The sequence below is a fragment of the Canis lupus genome, chromosome 11 (genome assembly GCF_011100685.1).
Source record: "Canis lupus familiaris isolate Mischka breed German Shepherd chromosome 11, alternate assembly UU_Cfam_GSD_1.0, whole genome shotgun sequence".
NCBI classification, from domain to species: Eukaryota; Metazoa; Chordata; class Mammalia; order Carnivora; family Canidae; genus Canis; species Canis lupus.
Window position 1 is genome coordinate 1,788,605 of NC_049232.1, and position 16,053 is coordinate 1,804,657.

A 16,053-nucleotide genomic window follows, 5' to 3' on the forward strand; every position below is an offset into this window, starting at 1 on the left:
ATGTCTCAGTCCATAGAACAACATGCCTGGGTGTATGGAAAGTAAGGGGTGCCCAGTCTGGAGGAGCCAGAGGCCAACTGCTCATGGAGGGAAGTGATGCCTTGACTGGACCCTGGAGCCCTCACTGACCCCTCTCTGCTCCTCAGGCCCAGGCAGCGCTGGATGGCTTCTTGCAGGAGGGACCTGAGAAGGGTGCAGGATGGATTCACCAGCAACTAGGGGAAACCTACAGGAATTATCTCCAAGTTAGCAAAGAGTTCTACTGGTACATCCCTGCCCACCTTCTATGGGATAAATGAGGCCACAGGTGGGCAGCTGTTAGCCCCACAAGCAGGAGTGTCACTGGAGCAATTGTTTGGCATCAAGATTCTTTCCACTTCTGGCGACACAGGCCCAGGTCAAATTGGCCTTTAAAAAAAAAAGAAAGAAAGAAAGAAGAAAAAAGAAAGAAGAAAGAAAGAAAGAAAGAAAGAAAGAAAGAAAGAAAGAAAGAAAGAAAGAAAGAAAGAAAGAAAGAAAGAAAGAAAGAAAAGAAAGAAGAAAGAAAGAAGAAAGAAGGAAGGAAGGAAGGAAGGAAGGAAGGAAGGAAGGAAGGAAGGAAAGAAAGGAAGAAAAAGAAAGAAGAAAAGGTGATGGGATTTACTCTTTCACATCCAAAAAAGCCTACCATGGATGGGAGGACAAGTCCAGGAGGTCCAACATGAGTAGTAAGAGTTCCCAACAAAGGAAAGAGAGGAAGTCTTCAGTGTAATTGCTTAAATATCCCAGCACTGAAGGCTTGAGTTTCCAGCAGAGGACACTGGCAAGTGCTCTACACAAGGGATGGAAGTGACCTGTACAAGGTGCATCATTGTGAAAGTTCAGGACACTTAGGACTATGACAAACAACCATCTTGGTTTGCCTAGGGCTGAGGGGTTTCTTAGGATATGGATTTTCAATGCTACCAGCTGAATGGTCCTGGGAAAGCCAGAATGGCCAATCACCCTACTGGGACCCAAAAATATCTACAAAGCTCAGAAAGAAGCCAGAAGACAATACCTTCAAAATTCTTAATGAAAATGATTTCTGATTTAGAATTCTATACCCACTGAGCTTTCCATCATACTACCAAGTATGACAGTAAAGTAAAAACGTTTCCAAAAATATAAGGTCTCAAAAATTTCTCCCTAAGGATCAATTTTCAAGAAGCAATTGGAGGAAGTGCTCCATCAAAATGAAAGAATAAGCCAAGAAAGATGAGGAGACAAGGTATAGAAAGCAGGTGACCCAACATAAGAGATGAGGAGGGATCCCTTGGCGGATGATGGAGAGATCCCCAAGGGCAGCTCTGCACCAGATGTGGAGGGAGCTGAGCTGTCCTGTGTGACCCCAGAGAGATGGTCATCACTAAGATCCCCCCATTTCTATCAGGCTGTCTTCTTAAAACAAAGACAGAACACCCAGGGCAGCTTGGCCCAGATTCTCATGAGGACTTGGCCTGTCCTGACCATGTGCTCCTGAGATCTCTTCCCTCACGCTCTGCTGAGGGCATGGGTGTCACTCACTGAAGTTCTCGGCTTTTCCCTGAGAGCGGGAAGCATGGCAGCCCATTCCCTCTGACTGTATTTCTGCTGCACGTTCCAGTGCCTCGTCCCCACCTTAGTTTTGCTAAGCACCCAACTGTGAAGAGACGCATGTTTCCCAAGACTACTTGTGACCTTGCTCACAACTTCCCCAGAAGGGGCCTTGTCAACTCCCAGAGAAGGGGAAATTGAACCATGATATCTCATGTGTGCTTGCCCCCATTTTCAAGACTAGGTGGTGTATTGCTGGGGGATAGAACCCAGGTAGAACTATAATAAAAAGCAAAGAATGATTGGCACAAAGGATGGTCATCAGCTAGAGTTGAGGGTTGAGCAGTCAGCTTGATTTGGGAAGGTGCATGAAAGATTTTTAAGGTACTGATAATGCTTTCTATATTAGCCTGGGTATTAATTCACAGATGTTCATCTAGTTATAGTAATAGACAATTCTTATTATTTAAATTGTAGGTGTGTTTACAGACTCTTATAATTTTTGTAAAAGTGTAGAGAGGAAAACATATCAAGGGAACATGTCTCTAGGGTGATCTCCCAACAAGGCCCAGGATTTACTCTGATTGGATAACTTGGGTCCCTGGTCAGGGGTGAGTGGAGGGGATGTGGCATTCTCACTGGCCAGAACCCAGTAAGCCCCACCCCCACCCTAAGCAGGGTTCTAGCCAGTGGGCAGAAGGGGTTGCAGGAAGTAAGGAAGCATGTCGGTTGGGATCCTATCTTTTAGGATCCAGGTTTTCTCAACTATGAAGTCAGCAATCATTCCCATATGGTTGTTTGAAGGATTAAGTGACATGTGAGAACAAAAGACGCATAAAGCATGACACGTGTTTTCTCTTGAACTGAGGCCTCTGGAGCATAGAAACTGTCCGGGTCAGGTGGCACAGGCACTTTATCCAAGATCCTTGGAAAAGGCCTCAAGTTCAGCTCCCCACCCCCTAAAGGTACAGGAACTGTCCCCATTCCTGCAGAAGCAGTTCCAAGCAAAGATGCCCACTTGGCTCTTTTAATAATGCCCTGGTCTGGCTGAAGCTCCAAACACGGTATCTGGGGAGTATGTCTGATGTGGACCCTGTGAGGAAACCTGTAATTGAGGCTTCTTCTTGGAGCTCCTGTAGGCTCTGCACAGATAAAAGTAAAACTGAACAAGGCTGAAGCATGGGCTCTGAGGAGGCCCAGCTGGACTGGACAGGCACTCTTTCTTATGAGGAAAGGAAGAGACCTGGGGTTTTCAGGACACACACAAGAACCGTATAGCCCCAGGTCCTCCCAAAAACCTGCAGAGGGACTAGGAACATCATCCTAGAAAGGCTCTCAGCTCAATCCCCAGAGCACACCTGGCCCTGATAGAACAATATAAGATGCTTATTTTCACCAGCATTATTATCTTTGTTTGTCCTGGAAAGTTCTGTTTAATATATTGTGACAAGAAAAGTAAGTAAGATTTAACCATCAGAAAGGAAGAGATTAAGTCACCATTAATTGTAGACATAATTGTATTATGGAAAAACAAGACTGTTTAGAACTAATGAGATTTTAAAATCCACATATAGGGCACCTGGGTGGCTCTATGGTTAAACATCTGCCTTTGGCTCAGGGCGTGATCCCAGGGTCCTGGGATCGAGTCCTGCATCAGGCTCCCTGCAGGGAGCCTGCTTCTCCTTCTACTCATGTCTCTGCCTCTCTCTGTGTCTCTCATGAATAAATGAATAAAACCTTAAAATAAAAGATCCACATATAAAATCCAATAGCAATATCCAGTTAAAGATACAATGGGGAGAGGAGGGTTATTAGGAAAGACAGTGGAGCAGGAAGCACCAAGTCTTCACCATCAGTTAGCTGAACCAGCACAATCCATCTGATGTAACCATTTTAGAACTCGGGAACCTATTCTGGACTTTCAACTTCCATAAGAAGCCTTGGAAAATTTCATTAATTTTGTCAATTTCAGCTCTTAACACAGTAGCAGCTACCCATCCACCACCACCACCACCCCAGCCTCTGAACAGACAGCCATGCATATGTTCCTGGAGTAGCTTATCCACAGCTAGTGGAACCAAGGTGGGCAATAAGGGCCTTGTCCTGCAAATACTGGGGAATCTGTGTTCTGATGCTTATTGCTGTTTCTGATCACAGAGGTGCAGACGGAGGCAGGCCACCATTGTTGCAATCTGTACTGGTTGAAGAGGATTCCAGGGGACATAAAGAGCCAGAACCTGTTACTTTCCCTCTTCATTTTTCCCTTTTTCCTCTTTTGGAAGCCAGACATTTAAGGACTAGGATATTCAAAAGCAACCCCGTATACAGGGAAATTTAGAAAGTCACTTCACATGCCCAGAGAAAGGTGTAGGCTCAGAGAAGACCTGTAAAGGACCTTAAATTTATACCTCAGTCTGATCCTGGGACAAAGGGTACCTTAAAGCAATTAAAAAAAAAGAAAACAGAAAATGCTGCAGAAATATGATTTCTAGAGTTACTACATTATAAGATTCAAACATTCTATTTTCAATAACAAATCACAAGACCTACAATAAACAGTAAAAGAGACTATCCCTAGAAAGATGAGGTGATGAATTTACTATGCAAATACTTTAAAACAACTATCTTAAGGATGTTCAGAGAGCTAAAGTTAAAGTCAGATAGTCAGGAAAACTATATATGAACAAAATAGAAATATCAATAAAGAGATAAATAGCATAAAAAGGAACCGAAAGGAAATTTTAGAGCAGAAAAATACAATACCTGAAATGAGAAATTCACTAGAAATTTCCAAAAACAGATTTGAGCAGATAGAAAAATCAGTGAACTTGAAGATGAGACCATTGAAATGATTGATTCTGAGGAACAGGGGAAAAGAGATTGAAGAAAAATGAACAAAACTGAAGGGATCTGTGGGACACCATTAAGCAGACCAACACACATGTTGTGAGAGTCCCAGAAAGAGAACAGAGAGACAGGGCAGAATGTATGAAAAACCTGAATATAAACATGCAAGAGGCTCAACAAATTCCGAGTAGGATAAACTCAAAGAGACCCACACTGAAATACATTATAATCAGACTGTTGAAAGACAAAATCTTGAAAACAGCAAGAGTAAAGTGATTTGTCACATACAAGGAATCCTCAATAATATTATCAGCAGATTCCTTATCAGAAACTTTGGAGGCCAGAAGGCAATGGGTTGATATATTCAGACTGTCAAAAGTAAAAAAAGAACCCTCTAAGCAGCAAAACTGTACTTAAAATATGAGGGGAAAATTGAGACATTCTCAAAAGCTGAGGGAGTTCATTGCCACTAGACCCGCCCTACTATAAATACCAAAGGGAGTCCTTCAGGTTGAAATGAAAGGATACTAGTTAGTAACTTGATGCCATATGAAGAAATAAAGATCTCTGGTAAAGATAGATACATGGGCAGTTAGTTATAAAAGCCTGTATTATGATAACTTTGATTTGTTACTCTGCCTTTTGCTTTCTCTATGATTTTATAGAGACTGATGTATTCTTTTGTTAAAAAAAATAATCACTAGTCTATGTTTTTAGACACATGCTGCATAAAGATATGATTTTGTGGCATCAATAAATGAAATGAGGCAAGGCAGTGTTTCTGTATGCTATTGATATTCAAACTGGAGTGTCATAACTTCAAAATATGAAATGTCAACCCCATGGTAATCACAAAGAAAATAGCTATAGAATATACACAAAAAGAAACAAAATAATTTAAATGTTTTACTATAAAATTATCTAAACACAAAGGAAGACAGTAATGCAGGAAGTGAGGGACAAAAAGCTAAGACATGTAGTAAAAATAACAAAATGGGAAAAGTAAATCCCTCCTTGGTTATTTAAATGTAAGTGGAGGGATGCCTGAGTGGCTCAGTGGCTGAGCATCTTCCTTTGGCTCAGGTCATGATCTCGGGGTTCTGGGATCAAGTCCCTCTTTGGGCTTCCCACAGGGAGCCTGTTTTTCCCTCTGCCTGTGTCTCTACCTCTCCCTCTGCAATCTGTACTGGTTGAAGAGGATTCCAGGGGACTTAAAAGGCCAAAGCCCATGTGTCTCTCATGAATAAATATAATCTTTAAATAAATACATACATACGTACATACATAAATACATAAATAAATAAATGTAAATGGATTAAATTCTCCAATTACATGGACGGAGATTGGCAGACTGGATTTCTTAAACATGATTAAACTATACAATGTCTATAAGAGACTCAGCTTATATCCAAAAATCCAAAGAATTAAAAGATATTCCATGTAAATGGTAACTCAAAGAGAGTGGGGTGGCTATAATAATAAAAAATAGACTTTAAATAAAAAATGGTTACAAGAGACAAGGAAGGGTATCATATATTAATAAAAAGTTCAGGGGTACCTGGATGGCTCAGTTGGTTAAGCATCTAACTCTAGAAGTTCTAGTCAGCACAAAAAAAACAAAAAATAAAGGCAGTCAAGTCAGAAAGGAAGAAGTAAAATTAGTTCTTTGCACATGATATGATCATATATGTAGAAAACCCTAAACACACACCACACTGTCACACACATGCACACACACACACACCTATTGGACTAATAATTAACATTCATTTAGCAAAATAGCAAGATACAAAATCAACACCAAAAAAACCAGTTGTGTTTCTACACACTAACAATGAACAATCAAAAAGGGAAATTAAGAAAGCAACCCCACTTACAATAGTTTCAAAAAGAATAGACTTAGGGATTTATAGTTAGGAATCAACTCAGCCCAGAAAACAAAAGACTTATACAGTGAAAAGTATAAAACATGGCTGAAAGAAATGAGAGAAGACACAAATAAATATGGAAAGATACCCCGTATTTGTGGATTGGAGGTTTAATTTCGTTAAGATGTCAGTACTATTCAAAGCAATCTGCAAATTTAATGCAATTTCTATCAAAATTCCAATGGTGTTTTTGCAGAAATAGAAGCCTCTATCCTGAAATTCAGATGGAATCTCAAAGGACTCTGAACAGCCACAATGATCTCAAAAAAAGAACAAAGTTGGAGGAATTGCACTTCCTGGTTTACTACAAAACTACAGTCATCAAAATAGTGTGGTCCCGGCATAGAGACAGGCATATGGGCCAATGGAATGGAATAGAGAACCCAGAAACAAACCCTGTATATTGAGTCAAATGATTTTCAACAAGACCATTCAGTGGAGAAAGGACACTGCTTTCAATAAATGGTGCTGGGAAAACTGGATATCCACGTGTAAGATAATGAAGTTGGACCCCTACCTAATACCACATACAAAAATGAAAATAGATTATTAAAGACCTAAACATAAGACCACAAACTATAAAATTTCTGAAAGAAAACAAAGTTTCAAACCTTGGTCAATTCAAAAATGAGCCAAGAGTTTGCATAGACCGTTCTCCAAAGGTTATATATGCAAATGGCCAATGAGCGTGAGAAGATGCCCACCATCACCAGTCACTAGCAAAACACAAAATCACAATCAAGGTTCACAATGAGATACCACTTCCCACCCTGATGGATGGCTACTATCAAAACAAAACAAAACAGGGATCCCTGGGTGGCGCAGCGGTTTGGCGCCTGCCTTTGGCCCAGGGCGCGATCCTGGAGACCCGGGATCGAATCCCACGTCGGGCTCCCGGTGCATGGAGCCTGCTTCTCCCTCTGCCTATGTCTCTGCCTCTCTTTCTCTCTCTGTGACTATCATAAATAAATAAAACTTAAAAAAAAAAAAATAAAAGAACGGGCCTCAGTGTGGAGAAATTGGAATCCTTTTCCATTGTCAGAAGGAATGAGAAATAGTGCAGCTGCTGTGGAAAACAGTATGACAAAGGTAGAAACTACTCAAATACCCATTGGTGGATAAAGCAATAGAGAAAACATGCAGTGTGTATGTGTGTGCACGTGCGCACCATATGATTCAGTCTTGACAAAAGGAAGGACATTCTGACACACGCTGCAGCATGGATAAACCTTGAGGACATTATGTGGAGTGAAATAAGCCAGTCACAATAAGACAAATACTACATGGTTCCGCTTATACGAGGACCTAGAATAGTCACATTCAGAGACAGAAAGTAGAACGGTGCTTGCCAGGGGCTGGGAGGAGGAGAGAACAGGGCATTATTGCTTCATGGATGTGGGGTTTTAGTTGGGGAAGATGAAAAGATTCTGGAGGTGGGTAGTGATGATGTTTGCACAACAGTGTGAGTGTACTTAATGCCACTGAGGAGTACCCTTGAAAATAGGTAAATGGCAAATTTGATGTTAAGCATAGTTTCCCAGGATTTTTTAAAAAGATGTAAGAGTGAGGGGCTGATGGGTTGAGAGGTATAGATGTACACAATCTGCTACATACTAAGGCAAAGGCAGAAGGCTCCGATTTGGAGTTGTGGCCATATGTTAGCCCGCATGGCTAAATTGGCAGCCATTCATAGCTGCTCTCAAAGGCCCAGTGGCCACAGGACTGGATGAGCAGGGGAAAGGGCCATCCAGGCCACAGCCAGCTTGGAAACCCTGGTATATCGCAGGAACCCAGGTGACAAGTTGTTCTGGCACAGAGCACCATGAGCAGTTGGAATAACACCCCGTGTTGTGGTTCCAGGGCCCTTGGGAGGATTGGTCCTGGTGGCCCCTTCATCTCCATGGCAGGCATGATGCTGGGCTCTTTATGCACTTAATCTCGTGACTCTTCTCCCTAAACCGAAGAGGAGGGAATATTCCTTTTCTTAGCACGTGAAGGCACTTGAAAAGCCCAGGAGACTCTTCAAGAAGCAAAGAGCCATCCTCTAGGAACATCTTTGTCTCTGTCCCTTCAGCTGGACCCGACCCAGCCCCCAGAGGTGCCTGAGAGCACATCTCCTCTTCAGGCCCCAAGACACGCTTTGCTGACCAGTTGCATGCTTTTCTTCCATAGGTTCTATGGCTTTCCATTTTTTACAGATTTTTTTAATGCCAACCAACACTACTGGGGACTGTGACAACAGAGTGGTGGTTGCAGACTGGGAGCTAAAGATATTGTTTCTAAATATGCTTTTGTCTCACAGTGTGGCCCTCATGGTGGCTTTTTTCTTTCTTTAAATAGGTTTAATTGCCACCTTTAAAATCAGAGTACCTGGGGCTACTGGGTGGCTCAGTCAGTGGAGTGTCTGATTTCTTGATTTCCACTCAGGTTGTGATCTCAGGGTTGTGAGATCAAGCCCTGCTTCGGGCTCCTTTGGGCTTTGGGTGTGGAGTCTGCTTAAGATTCTCTCTCCCTCTCCCTCTGCTCCACACCACCCCAAGAAAAACAAAATAATAAATAAAATCAGAATACCAAGCATACAAGTCAGGAGTCCTAGCATTCCTTAAACTTGGAAGATCTGAGCATGTGGTCAGCCTCCCAGGAGCCCAGTGGAGCTGTACTTTTTTTTGTGGCCACAGCTCTGGCCTCTCTCTAAGAACCTCACACTGGGGGAGGGGGGATGAACATAGAGCACCCCAGGGCCATTGCCAGCCTCTTGCCAGGTCAGCTTTTGTGTTTTCCAGTGAAGAGGAGAGTTAGATATTGGGTACACATATCTCTGTCAAAAGTTGGGGAATGAAAGAAAGGTTATCGTCTAGGTCTGTACCTTCCTTCTAATCCCACCTGGTCCAATGCTTGTCCCTGCAGACATTTCCCCCTGTCTCCCATACTCCCATACAGGAGTTAGGCTTGGACCACACAGCCCCAAAAAGTTGTCCTACCCTAGACCCCAATGGCAAGTGGTCTCAGGGTCTGAGCACAACTCCAGAAGGAAGGGTGCTCAGCTGCAGGGTGGTTTTCCCAGGGGGCCCGCTCCCCGCTGACACAACACAGCCTGGCCACCTGTGTGACTGTGGTGGGAGCCCCAGGACACCCAGATGCCAGGCCTGGAGACCTACACACAGGAGACAGATGCACCTGATGGGTGGGGGCCGGGCAGCAGGAGTAGGGAACATGAGCAGGGAAACCAAGGCAGAAGCACATGCGTAGGAAGGGGAAGCTGTGACTCAGAAACCAACTCCTGCCTGCAGGGGTCAGGCATCTTCAGGTTGGGCCCCCTTCGGGTACATTTTTCAGGGTAGCAGCGCCTGATGGGCCCAGCCTGGGTCGGTGCCTGCCCCTGGCCAGGTGAGGGTGGAGCCTCCCTGTGGGTCTCACCACCCCTTCCATATTCAGCAGAGGGCATGGTCATTCCCCCCAGCAAAAGCCTGGTGTTCTGGCCACAGGGAAAGGCAATGTACACGGAGGACGCAGACCTGACAGCTGGAGGCCCCAGGGGTGGTGGCCTTGGGTCCAGAGCCAGGGTCTGGGCTGGGAAAGAGACGCAGCACCTGAGGCTAATGCCCACAGCCCAAATGCCCTGTGTGCATTTTTTTTTTTTGACATGAAAGCTTTTTATTTAGTATTGTTGTCATTCAACAGGAAAGCATGAGAAATTCACCTGAAGAATATGTTAGGTCACAAGTTTTTAACAATTATTTATCTTTTATTGAAAAACATATTACTTTAAGATATAGTCAGCTCTTAACTGTAGATTTTTCACAGATGTTCCTTATCAAGTTGAGGAAGTTCCTATCCATTCCTACTTTGCTAAGAATTCTTACCATGAATGGGTGCTGGGTTTTGTCAAAAGCTTGTTTTAATGTCAAGTGATATGATGATATGATCTCTCTTTTTTAGCCTGTTGAAATGGTAGATTACAGTGATTGATTTTTTTTCATGTTAAACCAGCTTTGCATATGTGAATAGATACCACTTGGCTGTCACACAGGGCACACAGGGCATTGGGGACCCCAAGGCCAGCCAGCGCAAGCTTCTTTCCTCACACACTGAGCATCGCTGAGTCACTTGAACATCACACACTGAGCACCCGCTGTGTCAGGCCGAGGGTGGGGTTGCCCCAAGGGTACAGCAGTGAGTGCGGCCAGGCCCCTCTTAGACCACACACAGTGCAGGAAGACCTAGGCTGGCCTGAGGCCTAGCGTCTGGGAGGCGGTGGGCAGGTCCAGTGTGTGCTTAGGCCCGGTGAGTGGCTTGTCCTGGGGCAAGAGAACCTGCACTGGACAGGTCAGAGACTGGGCTTGGGAGTTCCAGCTGCAGAGAGTGGCTTGGTGCCTCTTGGATGTGTACCAGACAGGGACCCTGTCGCAGGGTGGACACGCCCCTGACCCGAACCATATCCCCACACAGGGCCCTGGGATCCGTCCAGGTGTTCCTGGGGCCTGTCATCATCATGACTTTGATGACTGAGCTCGAAGGAATGACACAAAGTCACAACAACCGGACCGACAGGGTGGTAGGGATGCACATCAATGACGCCCATTTCAGTGCCCCACTGTAGTCTTCTCTGCTCCAGTAAGCAGGTCGAGCTCTGTGCACAGTACTCCCTCCTGTACCACTGAGCCTTCTTCGCCACCACCCCAATGGCAGTAGACACCCCACTAACAGATGTGTAACAGCATCCTCACGTCATCATTCGTTCATCATCTCTGGCACCCTGGATTGCAGGGAACCCGATGCAGGACTCGATCCCAGGACCCTGGGATCATGCCCTGAGTCTAAGGCAGACGCTCAACTGCTGAGCCACCCAGGTGCCCCCATTTTAGCCATTTTTAAGGGTACGGTTCAGTGGCGTTAAATGTATTCATATTACTTAGCAGCCATCCCCACCGTCCATCTCCATAACCCTTGGCAGCTTGCAAACCTGGAAGTCTGTCTCTGTTAAACACTAACTCCCCCACCCCCAGCCCCCCAGCCCTGGTAGCCCCCATTCCAACTCCTTGTCTCTATGAACAGGACTATTATAGTGCTTCATCTCCATGGAATCACTCAGCGTCCGTCAATTTATAGCTGGCCTGTCGCATTTTGCGTACTCCCCTCAAGCCTCATCCATGGTGTTGCACGTGTCACAGTTCCATTCCTTGTTAAGGCTGAACAATATTCCATTGTAAGGATAGTCCACATTTTGTTTATCCATTCACCTGTCGGTGGACACTTGAGTTGCTCCATCATTGCTTTTAAAAATTACCCCTGGACGTCCAAACCATAGAATACCATGGGACAGTTTAAATAAACAAACAAACAAAGAAACAAATAAATAAAGCAAAGACACTCTGCCCTGCTATGGAAAGATCCCCCAGGGATCCCTGGGTGGCTCAGTGGTTGAGCGCCTGCCTTCAGCCCAGGGCGCGATCCTGGAGACCCGGGATCAAGTCCCACATCAGGTTCCCTGCATGGAGCCTGCTTCTCCCTCTGCCTGTGTCTCTGCCTCTCTCTCTCTCTCTCTGTGTCTCTCATGAATAAATAAATGAAATCTTTTTAAAAAAAAGAAGAAAGAAAGAAGAAAGAAAGAAGAAAGAAAGAAAGAAGAAAGAAAGAAAGAAAGAAAGAAAGAAAGAAAGAAAGAAAGAAAGAAAGAAAGAAAGAAAGAAAGAAAGAAAGAAAAAGAAAGAAAGAAAGAAGAAAGAAAGAATCCCCCAAATGCATTGTCAGGGAAGAGAGCACAGGAGAATGTGTACAATATGCTGATGAAGACAGAGGAGGGGAACATGTATTTCTAGTTCTTTGTCTTTGCATGAAGCAGCTCTGGAAGAATGGACAGGAGGTGAATACAAGCAGCTCCTTATGGGACAGGGGCATATGGGGCACTCGCTCTTCATGTGGCTGTGTTTTGTACATGAGCATGTGATACCCCAGCACCCTGCACTCTCCCTGACCCCTGACTTAGTCACTGACTACTGTCTCTTCAGGATGCACAGCCTGGCTCCTGCCACCCAAGCATGCACTCCCATGATCACAGCATGTCGCCCCCAGCTGGACTGAGCTCTTGTGCACGCTGAGCCCCCGGGCCTGACGGCTGAGTCTCTAGGTAAACTGTCTCCTGTCCTCAGTTCTGAGCACAGATGGCACCACCCCTGCCCCAACCCTTCTCGGTGCTTCAGGCAGCCTGGAGCCCTTACTGGAGGAAGGAGGAGGCTGGTTTGTGCCTCTAGGGGTCCCCGTGTGGAGGCCAGGGGTGGGTTCCCACAGCCTGGTGCATACCAGCACACCTGCAGGAAGGGGCAGGAAGACTGGTGGGCCTTGACCACAGCTCTGACTTCACCTACCCTCTCTATAAAGGGAGCCATTACCCACCTCTCCCCTCGCCTAGGCACACCCTGTGGAGCACGTGCCTCAGTAGAACAGTCTGTCTGCACACATTGGCCTGCTTCTTGTCTGCCTTCCTCCACCGGCTCTGAGAAAGTGGGCTCGGTCCACAGTACCTAGAACAGTGCCACTCCACACAATAGCCAAGGGAGGGAGGCACCCAGAGACTGTAGCAAGAAACTATCCAGGAGACTCAGTTGGGGACACAGTGGGTGGCTGGAGGTCAGAGGGGTGACCCTGGCAACCTGTCCACTCTGGACATCGCTGTGGATCATGATGGTCTGGTCTCCAGCCCCACCCCAGCCTCTAGCCTATTGTCCCAAAGCAGAGCTGAGTCTGAGCCCACCTCCCTCCCCATGTGCCCAACATTCCACATCCAGGCCCCAGTGGCACGCCAGGCCTGGAGGTGTTCTGGGTGCTTCCCAGCTCATCTCTTGAAGATCCTGGCCTCCCCCAGGAAGGCTTCTCCCACACTGTCTGGTAGACCACCCTGTCCTGCAGAGAGGTTTCCAGAATCACCTTCACCCATGCTATTGGCTCATCTTTGTGAAAATTGGACTGGGATCCAGGGCAGCCCCAACACTGCAGGGAAAAGGTGCCAGGAGGAGGCACCACACTTTGCCAGCCCCATGTGTGTTCTTTCTTGTGGAGTGAGGCTCCCACACAGGGCCATGGGCACGATGCAGAGCTGGCGCCCACTCCAGAGCTGCCCAGCACTCCCCAGTGGGCACAGGCAGCCCCCTGTGTGCCCAAGTGCACGGCAGCCTCCCCACCGGGTTGGCAGGAGGTGGTTTTGTGACATTTTATAGTTTCATCAGCTAAGAATGGAATACTTCCAGCGCTGCTGGGGAGGTGAAAATAAAGTTGCCACTGTTGCCGGGGCCAGGGCTGGGCAGGCTGCCATCCACACTGGTTCCCAAGCCACCCTTGGGGGCTTCTTCCAATCCTCCCAACATCAGCTCTGACTCTGCACATCCTGACTCTACTTTCAGGGCCAGATAACCCAGAGGTAACAGGAGACAGACAGAAATGGGCCTGGGTCCCCATCTGTGATGGGCACAGCACAGGCCGGGTGAGCAGGGTGATGGGGAGACTCTGTCCTCTGGAAGGTCCTGGTAGTGAGCCTGCGGGACTCCATAGTTAAGAAGCTGGGGGTGACTTCAATGTCCGGCCTGGGGAATGGTGGTAAAACAGACATAGGCTTGGCCAGGACTCACCGCCATGAGCACCTTGAAGGCTTAGTTCAGGGAGACTTGCACTCAGGGATATGCAGAACCTGGCCGAGGAAACACAGGTCCAGGGCACATGCATGGATGGGCAGCTGCTGTGAGCCAGACCCTTGACTCACTGTCCGCTCAGAGCATGTGCCCCGAGCCCCCGCTGGAGGAGATTCGGGTGGAGACGTCACCATACAAACACTTATGGGGGCTTTCCTCTGCCCCCGGCACCACAAGCCGTATGTCCAGTGCCCCCAATGCCAACAAGGAGAATCTGGTGACACCCACTGGGGGGTCGGGCCCAGCCTGGGTCAGGGTTCCTGCAGGGAAGAAAGGGAAGGCTTCATCGAGGAGGAGGTGGCATTTCAGCCATGTCCAGAGGGATGGAGGTGTGGACACGGTGGGAGAGCCTTCCCATGGGGGAGACAGCTGAATGGGTCAATGGGTCTGAATCACAAAGAGCCTAGAATGCCAGGCTACGGAGGGGTGCCTGCAAGAGTCCCAGTTTACACAGGTTCACTCAATGGAAAAGCCCACACAGCAGTGTGCAGGTCCTCACCCAACGAACTCAGGAGTATGCCCACTTCCCTGGTGCTCTGTGAGCCAAGATGGCCCCAAGAGTGCCATTCTTCCAGCTCAGGGACCCAAGGTGGAAGAGAGCTTCCACCAGGGTGCCATCTGAACCCTCCAGTTGGGATTAGGCCCAGTCCTGAACTAAGAGTTTTTGTGGCCAGGGGCAGGGGCAGGGGCAATGTGCTAATTATCTAAGCCTTGTCAAAAACAACCTTCCCCAGGGGTAGGAGTGGAAAGAGTCAGTCCCTAAGTGGCTTAGACAAAGAGTAGAGGAGGGTTGGTTCCTGAGGGATGCTAGGCTGTGGGGGAGGGATCCCCAGCAGCCCTCCCAGGAAGTGATCACTAGGTTTGGATAGGCATCAAACCAAGAGGAATGACCACCGAGCCAGGAGCCCAGAGGAACCAGCGGGCCCCAGCGCAGGTGTGCCTCAACTGCTCCTCTTACTGCAGACAGGCATGCCCCGGACCCTGAACACCTCCGACATGGTCACTCCAGGCAGCCTTGGCCCACCCCCCACCGAGCCCACGGATGGCGAGCCGGCCGGGCAGTCCCTCCTGGATGGAGCTCCCTTGTCAGCCTCCCTGGACACCCTGATCCAGCACCTGGTGCCCACGACTGACTACTACCCTGAGGTGGGTGACCTACCCGGCGGGGTGGAAGGGCACCAGGGAGTGGGCTCCCTTCCACCAGGCATGGGCGAGACAGTAGGGCTGGGGCTGGTCTTGTGAGTACATGCTGCTTTCTCTGTGTCCCCCTAGAAAGCCTACATCTTCACCTTCCTTCTGAGCTCCCGCCTTTTCATCGAGCCCCAGGAGCTCCTGGCCCGAGTCTGCCACCTGTGCATTGAGCAGCAACAGCTGGACCAGCCAGTGCTGGACAAGGTAAGGGGCAGGGCAGGGGGCCCGTGAGTAGATAGACATGCCCCTGACATGCCCTCATGCATCAGCCTCTTGGAGTGGTAGTGATTATCTCCATTCTCCTGAGGAGGAGCCTACAGGGGGCTTCTGATATGTCTGAGGCCCAGAGCTAGAAGGGACAGAGTTAAACCATTAAGCCCTGTGGGAGCCCCTGAGCTCACACCATGCCCAGAGCCCCACCAGTAGGACCCTTGCCATCTGGGATGGCCCTGCAGCATCTGCTGGGCTTTCTGCCCTCTGCACACTCTGTTCCACCCTGCCCTCCTCTATAGGTTCCCCATATTCACTCTGTCTCTGGTCAGATCCCAGGAATTGTGACTCTCTATTTATAGGTATGTCGATCGAGCTCTGCTGCTATTGTGATAGAAACCCAACTTCAACTGGCCTAAGATGAAGGGACTTTACTAGCTCATGGAACTGCAAAGTCTCAAGTACCACTAGCTCCTGGGGGCTCAAATGACCCCGATGGAAATGTGGTCTTTCTCCCTCCAACCCTCTGCTCTGTTTCTGGGCCGGCCTCACCCTCACTTGGGCAGGTTCTCCTCACACAATGACAGGTGGCCTCTGTCACTCCAGGCTCACCACTTACTCTTCCCAATTCAATGGCAAGA

The 16,053-nt window shown here is 47.6% G+C and overlaps 1 protein-coding gene across 12 annotated transcripts in view; it reads left to right on the forward strand.

The window, feature by feature from the left end:
- Positions 1 to 16,053, forward strand: part of RASGEF1C (RasGEF domain family member 1C) — an 80,735-nt gene that overhangs the window by 31,997 nt on the left and 32,685 nt on the right. For 7 of the 12 annotated variants that reach the window (XM_038551720.1, XM_038551725.1, XM_038551731.1 and 4 more), the window contains 3 exons: positions 12,338 to 12,456; positions 14,975 to 15,157; positions 15,284 to 15,406. In XM_038551720.1, coding sequence (XP_038407648.1) covers positions 14,981 to 15,157; positions 15,284 to 15,406 — 300 coding nt within the window. In that variant the 5' untranslated portion in view covers positions 12,338 to 12,456; positions 14,975 to 14,980. Of the gene's footprint in view, positions 1 to 12,079; positions 12,457 to 14,974; positions 15,158 to 15,283; positions 15,407 to 16,053 lie in introns of those variants that run through there. The other 5 variants (XM_038551726.1, XM_038551729.1, XM_038551727.1 and 2 more) reach the window with 2 other exon arrangements.